Source organism: Chrysochloris asiatica, unplaced genomic scaffold (genome assembly GCF_000296735.1).
Source record: "Chrysochloris asiatica unplaced genomic scaffold, ChrAsi1.0 scaffold00378, whole genome shotgun sequence".
Taxonomy (NCBI): Eukaryota; Metazoa; Chordata; class Mammalia; order Afrosoricida; family Chrysochloridae; genus Chrysochloris; species Chrysochloris asiatica.
Window position 1 is genome coordinate 1,177,540 of NW_006408896.1, and position 10,642 is coordinate 1,188,181.

A 10,642-nucleotide genomic window follows, 5' to 3' on the forward strand; every position below is an offset into this window, starting at 1 on the left:
CAGGATCGAACATTGTTTCGTTCTGCTGTGCATGGGGTCGCTATGAGTCGGTTCTGACTCGATGGCACCTGACAACAACAACAACAACATCAACCCTGTATACAGAGGGAATAGGATTGATACTTGATGTGAAGACTCCTTCCCGCTCGGTTGGTATCTTGAACTACTACATCCATAAGTATAGGTCAAGTTCATCAAATAATAACAATTTATACTTGTTTCCTTTATCAAAAAAAATTTTTTTTAATCTTCCTCTAGTCAAGTCCTGATCATCAAGCTATTGAAGTTCTGTCAAATGGGTATGATCTGCAAGCGTGGGCATTCTTGTGCACCTCCCCTCACTTCATATCAGCTGGATGCTTCACTCTCAGCTCTAGCCCTCCATGGCTCTGTCCTTGTCCATGGGCTCAGGTGTCCCCAGGTCTCAGCACACTTCAGTCGGTCCATTTTTGCTTTATGTTTTTCAGACTCTTTTACTAGCTTTACTTGCCTAGACTTTTTTAGGTCTTTTTTCCTTTCATTCTGTTTTCTTATGTTTTAGGTGTTTTCTCTGCATAAAACTTAATTTTTTTAAAATCCAGACTGGCAAAAATGTGTCCTTGCACTGATGCATTTGTTTGTAGGCAATGGACTAGCTTATTGGTGGATTCTGCAGGAGTTATCAACTTTGCACAATAGATTAAGCCTGTAACTTGCTGCCTCTTGCCCCACCTCTCCTGCCACAGAGGTAAGAATTTGTCATGCAAATTCAAATATTGGCAAACTTGGGATTTCCTTTTCCCAGGGATTCCCCTGCCCTGCTCAGTACAGGAAACATTCCTTCAGGTGAGGCCGATATTATTTGTGATTAGCCTTCACTGAGATGTAATGCTTTAGGGTTGCTCCAACCTCACCTGTGAAGTCTGTAAGGGCTGGGACTCCATTCCTGTCATTCCATAGTGTGGTCTCTTCCCATCATTCTGCTCTGTTCTGCCAGCTTTGAAGAAGAACCTTTCTGGATTTTACGCTCACCAGCCGGTTGGTCTAGGTACGAGGCATCACTGTGTGCCCAGTGTATTATTCTCCTCTCTGGAGGCAGACCATCTCCTGGGAGGCCAGCTCCCTGTCTCCTCCTCCTCCTCCCCCACCTCCACCCAGGACTGGAGGCTTAGGTTCACAGGCCCTCCGCAATGTCCGGTGGCTTTCACTGTTTGCAGGCCTCAGCAACTTCAGAATCTCTGTCCCTTCTTCCATCTCTATCCCTGGTGCATTGGACACCCATTCCAAGTATCTCCCACCATCTCACTAGGGCTCTGTTTAGGGGGAGGGAGGAAGTTTCAGAATGGGTCCTGTGGAAACTGCCCTACCTGGGCTGTATCCCACACCTGAACGGGTTCCTGTAGGCTGGCTGGCCAGAACTCCCCAAGCCCACACCAAATTCGGATTGGTCTGGCTGCTGCTCTTCATAGCTACTCCGTGGCCCACCACTCTCCCCATCCGCCCCTGGGAGTTACTCCCTGCTTGTGGCGTGCGTCTTGCCCGCTAGGGGCCAGAGTGTACTGGCTGGGGGTGAGGGGAGCGCCCAGATCTGAGACTGAGAAATGGGGGAAGCTTCGGCCCAGAGACTCAGAAGGGATTATTGGGAAGTCTGTGGGGATCAGCGGCTGGGGAGAGGTTCTCTGCTCCCGGGTCAGTTGCCCCTCTCAGAAGCGGGGTGCAGTCCTCCAGGGTTGAGATGTGAGTGAGGCTGGAAGAAGAGCTAGGTGTGAACAGCCTCATTCAGGCCCCAGTGCAGGGCTAAAGGAAGTAAAGGTGCTGAACGTGTAGTCCTGCGTCCACCTGAGTTTGCGGCCTTGGCCCCTCAGCAGAGCTGTGGCTGCTGGTCTTTGACAAGGCGGGGGGCCCTGTGCCCTTCAAGGAAGCACAGAGGATGGGAGCTCATTTTTGCTGCAGGCCCACAGCCCCACCTCACCCTGCCGTGCTGGCCTCAGCTGGGTGCCAGGGTGGAGGATCTGAGGACATCTGCGCCCCGCAGCGACCCCCTGTGCCTGGGTTTGGGGAGGGGTGGGGTGTGGCGGCGGTTCCCTGGGGGCCGCTGGGCAGGGTACCGGCTGCAGACGCGAGGCTGAGCTTCTCTCTCTCCCAGGGCGGCCCCGGGACCTCGCCGCGCCGTGCCTAGTGTGCCATGGTTCCTTCCAGCCGGCGAAGGCCTGCAAGCGCTGCCGTTCCTTCTGCGCCGCGGTGCTGCAAGGCGGCTCCTTCGTGAAGCTGGGGGGCGGCCAGGGCGGCCTGTGACGCGCACAGGACAGAGATAACGGACTTGTATACAGAGCTATTTTACAGAAACGCGACGCCCTGTGGTGTTTCTTGTGGACCCCACACCCCGCCCCCCTCACAGCCTCCCACCCCACCCCCCTACTGTGGGAAGGCCCAGGTAGGTGAGAATTAAAAATTAATTAATTAAAAATTAAGTCGGAACCGACTTGATGGCACTTAACAACAACAACAACAAGGGCATCCATGAGCTTCCTCCCTGCATTCAGCCACAGCCCTCGGGTCAGCGGGGTCTCTGCCCCCAGAGGTGGGCGTGGGGGGCGGGGAGCTAGCAGAATACGGTGTGTATCCACTGGAGTTTGCCTCTGGGTCCCTGGTCAGCAGTGTGTGGAGGAGGCCCCCTGCGGCCTCGTGAGCTCAGGGTGAGCCCCCACCCCTGGAAGGTCTGTGCACATTTGGGGTGTCTTTACCCAGTGGTCCTCAGAGAAGAGACGGGAGTCCCTCAAAACGAGCAGCTCTCCACTGCCTGCTGGCTCTGGAGGGAGTGGAGGGCAGCAAGGAGGGAGGCGGGTGTGGAGGAGGGAGGTGGACTGGTCTCTGGCCCAGGGTACCCACTGTGCCCCATCCTTCCTGATCAAAGACCCTCACTGACTTCTAGGGGCAGTTTAGCAGCCAGGACAGTGTATCTACCACCGGACTTCAGGGTGCGAGGCCTGGGGTACTGCCCCTTAGCTCTAGGTCAGGTCTTCCCGCACGTGGGGGGCTCTGTTGGGGGTCTGTGCCTGGACACCAGAAAAGGTGCTCAGACAATGCCCTGAGCATAGACCTGCCCCAAGGAGCCCCACGGCCATAGGTGCTTACTGGCTTTGAGGTCCATGTGGTGAGGGTTGAGGGAGGGACTGTGGCTCCCACCTTCAGAACCATGGCAGGGTCCACTCAGGAAAACCCACCCCCCAGAAGGCTGAGGCAACTCTGCCCGCCCACTAAGTGCTACAGCCCCCACTTTACCATCAGAACAGCCCCCGGAGCCCCCCTGCCCTGCCCCAGAGGAGCTGATCCAGGCTGGAGGGAGTTACCTGGGGCCCCAAAGACCTCAGGGACCTGATTCCAGAAGGTCTCCTTGGGCAGTTAGAAAGGCCACTACAAGTAAGGCTTGTGCCAGACCCTAGCCTCGCTGGCATGTTGTCAGTCAAAGGGAAGTCCTGGGGCCCGACGGAGCCTGCGGGCGGGTGGGCGGAGCCGTCGGGCGGGTGGGCGGAGCCAGCCCTCGGTGCACGACTTGCTTACTGTCAGGCACCCTCCGCACTTGCCTTACCCCTAGCAGCCTCACACACACTCGGCAGTCACTGTCACAGTGGCCAGATGCTAGCAGGGCAGCTGGTCACCTTTCTCTCCTTGACCTGGAGTATATACCAGAACCTGGCCATCCCCAGGATCCAAGAATGTGCCCTCTCCTGTTCTCAGGTAAGTCCCATCTCCAACAGGCAAGTGACATCCCCCTGCTCAGGTGGACACCCTCGGCCCCCACAGTGCAGGTGAGGGAGGGGGTACAGGGTCCTGGAGATGCAGGTGGTGGCACAGAAGAGTGGGTCCCAGCTGGGTCCCAACCATGTAGGAAGACTGTAACCCCTGGTCCATCAACCAGTGGCCTGGGCCGAAGGACCCCCCAACCTTGCAGTCTACACCCCGCCCCATGTGTAACCACCTCATCCTGAGTGGGGAGGGCACATCCCAGTGGAGAATCCATGGTGGGGAGACTCATCTCAGAGAAAGAGTTCATCCAGGGGAGGGACTTGTCCCAGGCACTGGAGAGGGGCTCACCCCAGAAGGAGGAAGGGGAACTCATGGAGGTGAGCACTCACCCCGGAAGGAGGTTTGTCCTGGAGAGGGCTCCCTACAGGGCAGTGACTCATCTCATCTTTGCAAGAAGGAGGGCTTCACCATCCCTCGCAGGGAGTCCAGGCCCAGGCAGGAAGCAGCATGCTCCAGGAAGTGGCTCAGATGCTTGAGTAAGACCTACACTCCCAGGGAGGGCATCATGGAAGCAGCAGGGATGTGGGGACATGCACACCAGGAAAGGGACAGCTCAGTTTGCCCACTGAGCCTTGTGGATGCCCTGGCTCTAGTGGGAAAAAGACAAAACGCTGACCTGCCGCAGGCATGCTGGGACCCAGGAATACCATCCCCTGTCTGAGCAATGGCCACTCACACCAGAATCCTTCTCTAGAGGAAGAGGCAGCTTCGCCTGGAAAGAGTCTTGGAGATCAGATTTGGACAGAGTGGGGCTGGATGCTGGGGGTGGGGGTGGGGGTCCTACACAGGAGGCTGCAATGGGAAGTGTGAACGGTCGATGGATGGGAGGTTGGGAACACGACGGATGGATAGTGCAGGGAATTATGGGAGCTGTTAAGGAAGAGACCCATGGAAGTTGTGAGGGGCTCCCCATAGCTGCTGGTGGGGATCACTGAGTGCAGAAGAAAGGGGAAGGGGAGAGTGCCCGGTTGGGGATGCTGGGTGGCCACACTAGCCTAGGAAGTAGGGAGGGAGTTGCTTTGGGACTTGGAACTGACAGGACTGGGACCCCAGAGGGCTCCTCAGGTGAGAGGAGTTTGAGCTCCCCCCCCTCCCCCGGGGGAAATTGTTCAGTACCAGGCAGTAAGTCCCTTATAAACACAGAACTAAACTGCCCAGTCCTGCAGCAGTCTCACAGTCATCACTGGGCTTGAGTCCATTGTAGCCACTGCGGCAGTCCATCTTCCTGGGGCTCTTCCTCTTTTTCACTGACCCTCCACTTTATCCAGGGACTGGTCCCTCCTGATCACATGTCCCAAGTACAAGAGAGGAAATCTTGATAGCCTCACTTCTAAGGAGCATTCTGGCCATATTTCCTCCAAGACAGATCTGTTCATTCTTCTAGAAGTCTGTAGTGTATTCAGTATTCTTTGCCAACACCATGGTTCAAGCGTGTCCGTGCCTCTGTCTTCCTTTTTCACTGTGCAGCTTTCATGTGCGTTTGAAGCCATTGAAAAGATCATGGCTTGGGTCAGGCACACATCAGTCATCAAAGTGATATCTTTGTTTTCGAAGATTTTAAAGAAGTCTTTTGCAATAGATTTGCATAATACAAGTCTTGGCTAGTGCTTTCATGGATTTCGGTTGTTGAGCCAAGTAAAATTAAATCTGTAACAGCGTCAGTATTTTCCTGTTTATTGTGATGTCTGGGACAAGAGTGATGTTTCCTGAGGTGGAGAGCCTGGGGTGGGGGACAGGTGTGGGGAGACAGTGCACTTTGAAGTGCTGCGTTATGACGCAGGTGAGGGTCGAAGGTGAGGGTGGAAGAGTGAGCAGCAGCTGGAGACTCAGTGGGGTCCAAGGCCAGGTAGAAGCTGAGGTGTGGACAGTTAGGAACTGAACCCTCTGAGCCCCCAAAGCCTGAGGCTTCAACCAGGAGAAGGGGACAGGTGAAGTGAAGAAGTCAAGAAAAAGAGACTGGGGTTCTGGGGCACATGAGGAAGAGCAGTGGGGTTATAAGGTGAGACTGGGGACTGTAGGGAGGAGCCGGTATACACAGATGGGTGTCCCTGTATGCAGCAGAGGGACTATTGGAGGGGGTTCTTGCAAGACCCCCCCCATCTTGTGGGAGAAGGTCTGAGGAGTAGTAGGGGATGGAGCTGAGAAGGGAAAGGAAACACCATCATCCCGGTGCCCCTCCCAGCCCCCAACCTCTGCTGCTCCCGGGATTAAGGGGGTGATCCATAAAAGGAGAAAACTCCTCCATGGCTAGTGAAAAGGGGGGTGAGGGGGTAGGGACAAGAACACGTGGGCACAGTGAGTATGACAAACACAGAGGACAAGGAGGGCTGGACGCGCTGAGGCCCTGTGATCCGGTCCCCCTGTGGGATCTCCACCCCTCCTTCCATGGGACCCTCCTAGCATCCGCCCAGTCACCCCGCACCCCATTTTCCCTGGCGGTGACACGACCTCCTGGGAGGAATCGTGGGGACTCCTCTTGAGTTCACTCAACTACTCTGTCCTCAACTCTGTCACCGCGCGGTCCAGGGTCCCCCTCATTTTCTAGGGGGAAAAGCTGAGATGGAACTTGCTCCCCACGCCAGTGCTCTGGGTCCCGCCGGGCCTTCCTCGGGTGGAGGCGCAACTGTGTGGGGACAGCGTGGGACTGACACCCTGCCTGAATGCCAGGCCCCAAGCAGCGCGCCTTGGGGTGAGGGTCCCTCCTCACAGACACCCAATCCGCCCAGCGGAAAGCCCCGCGAAGTCCGACGGAAAGCCCCGGGCAGCGGGCATCTCCACCGTTCCCGTTCCCAGCAGCAGGCCCTCCTGACCCGGCCGCTGGATTCTCAGTTCCCCCAACACTCAGGGCGAGACGGGGGGCTCGGCGCGGTTAACGCCCCCAACGTGGGTCTCCTCCCATACCCCACCACACAGAATCCTTCATAACGTTCACTACCAAATTTAATCACAGAAACATGTGAAAAAACAATTGCAAATTGTTTAAATGTATTACTTAGGTTATATGGATATTAACAGCAAAATTGTTTTGTAAAGTCTTTCTACTTTGAATTACAGCGTTGTTAGTCACAACATTGTCAGGAACAGAACAGAGAAGTCTCTTAAAACTTTTCTCCTTTACCTTTGTAGCTTCCATCTCTAAAAAGCTACTGATCTAGGGTCAGAAATACCACTCATCACAATGTTGTAGCCAACCAGAAGCAGAAGCAACAACAGGGTGGGCTGTATCACATTCAGAGGACACAGGAACATTGGTAGTCTCTTGGTAACTGGATGAAATTGACAACTATGTTGTCAGGCAGCGTAGTGCCTCTGTAGGATTACCACTGGACTGCAAACCACAGGTTCGGTGGTTTGAGCCCAACTGTCAGGCTTTCTGTTTCCATAAAGATTTACAGCCTCAGAAACCCACAAGCACCCCAGCGGGGCTGTGCAGTGTCCAGTCACCAAGACAGGAAGGAACAGGGGGGGATTCCAGTCAGGTCTACAGCCCACCCACTCCATGGAGTTGCCCTCACCAGGAACCCCTCTCGCCTTGAACTGGGAGTGTTAGCTCTAAAGTTCGCGTCTGATACCCTGGAGCAATTGAGTCCAATTCACAAACACCTCAGATAAATAGAGATGCTCCTTTAATATCAGAAAGCCAGCTCCCAGGACACCCACAAAAAGAGGGGTGTTGTCCCCTGAAATATCTTTTGCAAGCACTATTTATGCATGCAGGTGGGTTACAATCTTGCCAGTCTGGCTTCTGCACCAATTAATTCACAAGGTGATCAGATGTGCTGATAAACATCACATCAGCCTTCTGGTACCAGTTTGAGGGGTGAGGTGGGAAGGGGTATTTACTCTTTCAGAAGCCACACAAAAAGGGCCAGACTGCAAGCATTGTTGTTAAGCGCTATTAAGTCAGTTCTGACTCATGATGTCCATGTATAGGGTTTCCTAGGAGCAGCTGGTGGGTTTGAACCACCAATCTTGTGGTTCAAACAAACCTTGCAGTCCAGTGCTCTGGGCTACCATTGACACTGTAAGAGCAAGGAGAAAAGTATGGGGTGTGTGTGTGTGTGTGTGTGTGTGTGTAAAACGCCCCCTGCGATGCTGGATTATTTTGTTAAATTCCCAAAATGACCACATGCAGGCTCTCAGGAGGAGGGTAATCCAGGCCACAGGGAGGCTGGATCATGCCAGAAGGGCATAGTATGCCTGTAGTCCCAGGTGTGTGCCCGTAGTCCCAGGTGTGTGCCCATAGTCCCAGGTGTGTGCCCATAGTCCCGTAGTCCCTGGGCTGGTGGGAGGGGCCCATGGCTCTGTCCTCTGCCTGCTCAGAGCTGATGACCACTGCTGCTCAGCCTTTGCTGGCTGCCCTACTCACTCCCACCCCACTCCCTGGCCAGCCTTCACAGCACACTCTGGAGAGGGACGTCTTGTATTGCCCACATCAGACACGCTGGGCCAGGCATTTGGGGTCCGACCCCTCTGTGGGGTCCCCTCTGCTCCTCAGACATTAGCAGGGTCTTTGGTGGCTGTAGATGGAGAACTAGATGCTTTAGCACTTTCTCGGGAGATGTTAGGGTGGTTGGAAAACGTGGTGGGGACAATGGGAGTGAGCATTCAAAGACCGAGGAGCGGTAACTGCAGTGTGGGGTCCTGAGTGGAAAGTAAACAGATGAGATCCAAATGCAGCCTGGAGCTGAGTTGTAGCCACACAAAGTGCTGGTACCTCTTTTTGCAAATGGACTGTGGTTCTGTGAGGTGTTAACACTGAGGGAGTCTTAGAGGAGGGGCTGTCTTTACAACTCCCCTGTAAGTCTAAAATTACTCCAGAATCCACCAGTGCTTCTTAAAAAGGCACGACCAACCAGTAGTGCTCCCTCCACAAATTTAAAGAACAGAAATGGACATCTCCTCTGTTTTTCCATTTCCCACCTGGTTTGCTAGTGGGAAGTCGGACTCTCCCTTTGTGGGAACTTTCCATCCATGAACCAAAGCCAAGCCCACTGCCCTCCAGTTGATAGAGGACCCTACAGAGGGCAGAATAGGACTGCTCTCGATTATAAATCTTTACAGGAGCTGACAGTCTCATCTTTGCCCTGCAGAGCAGCTGGTGGCTTCGAACAACTGACCTTGCAGTTAACAGCCCAACGCCTAAACAACAGCACCATCAGGGCAGAAATTCATTCTTTTTAATAAAAAGATTTCTGCAGTTATAACAACAAGAAACATTTTCATAAGCCCAGTTCACAGAACTCCCGATATTCCTGTAAGACTGGTTCACACTTTTTGAACCTTGTAATGTTTATTTTCAAAAAGTTTGTAAGAAGTGGAATTGAAAGATCATGAGATTTTCCCAGGAACTTTTTGAAGCCCTTCTTCTAGTACTGCTGGGAGGGGGGCCTCACCTGGCTACCCCAGGGAGTACCATGCTCTGATTTCTGACCCCCATGCTCAGCTGCAGAGAGTCACAGCACACAGCTGGGTCCTGCTCACCCCACAGACTGTACCAACACCACCCATACTGCCCGTCCCCATGGACCCCTTCTGTCCTGATGCTGGGCTTCCCTCTGGATTTGCCTGCCATTGGGCAGGAGAGGACATTGGAGTTCAGTCCAGGGAGGGAAGTCCCACAGGTTGTGCCCAGAACACCTCTCCCAAATATCCTGATGTCTCAGCCCAACACCACCTTCAGTGTTTGCTCAAACTTCATCCTGGACAGGCCTCCCTGGATCTTTATCTAAAAATTACAGCCCACCCTCCCCTGACCCCTCTATTCCCACATCCGTTATCAGCATGGAATGTCAAATGTAATTCACTGTTTCTGATTCTTAAGTTTCCCGTATTGTAGAGTGTAAACCCCTTGAGGGCAGGGACTTTTGTCTGTTCTGTTTCATTCACTTGGCCCCTGCACCCCAGCAGTGCCCAGCATGTAGGGGCTGTTACCTGGGTGTTTGTTCCAGGGGGCTAGACGCTGGGTCACAATATCTGCTGGTAGGCCTGAGAACCGTGACCTAGAACACTGAGCAGTGTTGGCCAGCTGGCTGGCCAAGCCTTAGGCTGGGCCTTCTTGAGTGTCCCCTGAGAGGGAGCAGTCCCAGACACAAGGAGGAACCTAGGGCCCCACAGAGTGAGGGCAAGACAGAGCTGGGTACAGGGTGGGCCAAGGTGACTGAGCTGACCCCTCCAGCTTCTTACCCTTGGTGTGTTCTGTCCACAGGACTTTGCCTGCAAGAGACGCACAAACCGTGAGTATATCTCAGCTTCTGGGGGTGGGAGTGCCAGATGGGGCGTGTACCCCAGGTCCACCCAGACCTATCCACATGGCTCAGGAGCTGGGGTGCACCCTGCCGAGTGCGACAACCACCTCACCTTGGTCTCTCTCAGCACCCCTCACCAATAAGCCCACGGCTGTCTGGAAACAGCATCCCTGACCATTCCTGCTCATGGCTCTGTGCCCACACTAAGACCCCTGGACACCCTGATGTGGGCTTGCCTGGAAATGCCATATTGCTCCCAGAAGCAGCTGCACATTTTACATTCCCACCAGAATGTGGAAAGGCCGCCTTGTCCCATCATACTTTTCTTCTGTTACGCAATGTATAGTGGTGAATCGGTTTTACGGCGTATAAAGCAAACTCATTGGGTTTGGTTTTTCAATAACTCTGTAGGATCAGCACTGGACTGTGAACCATGAGGTTGACAGTTCAAACCCACCAGGTGCTGCTCAGAAACCCTATGCAGGGTCGCTATGAGTCAGAATTGACTTGATGGCACTTAATAATAACAACAAATTATCTTGGTAAAGATTGCATGTTTTAAAAAAAGGAATATATGTCATTCCCACCCCCTTAACACAGAGTAGACA

The 10,642-nt window shown here is 53.8% G+C and overlaps 1 protein-coding gene across 1 annotated transcript in view; it reads left to right on the top strand.

Moving 5' to 3' along the window:
* Positions 1-2,274, top strand: part of TTLL8 (tubulin tyrosine ligase-like family, member 8) — a 91,176-nt gene extending 88,902 nt beyond the window's left edge. The window contains exon 12 of the mRNA XM_006876417.1: positions 2,126-2,274. Within this exon, the coding sequence (XP_006876479.1) occupies positions 2,126-2,274 (149 nt within the window). The remainder of the gene's footprint in view (positions 1-2,125) is intronic.
* Positions 2,275-10,642: the final 8,368 nt, after the last annotated feature.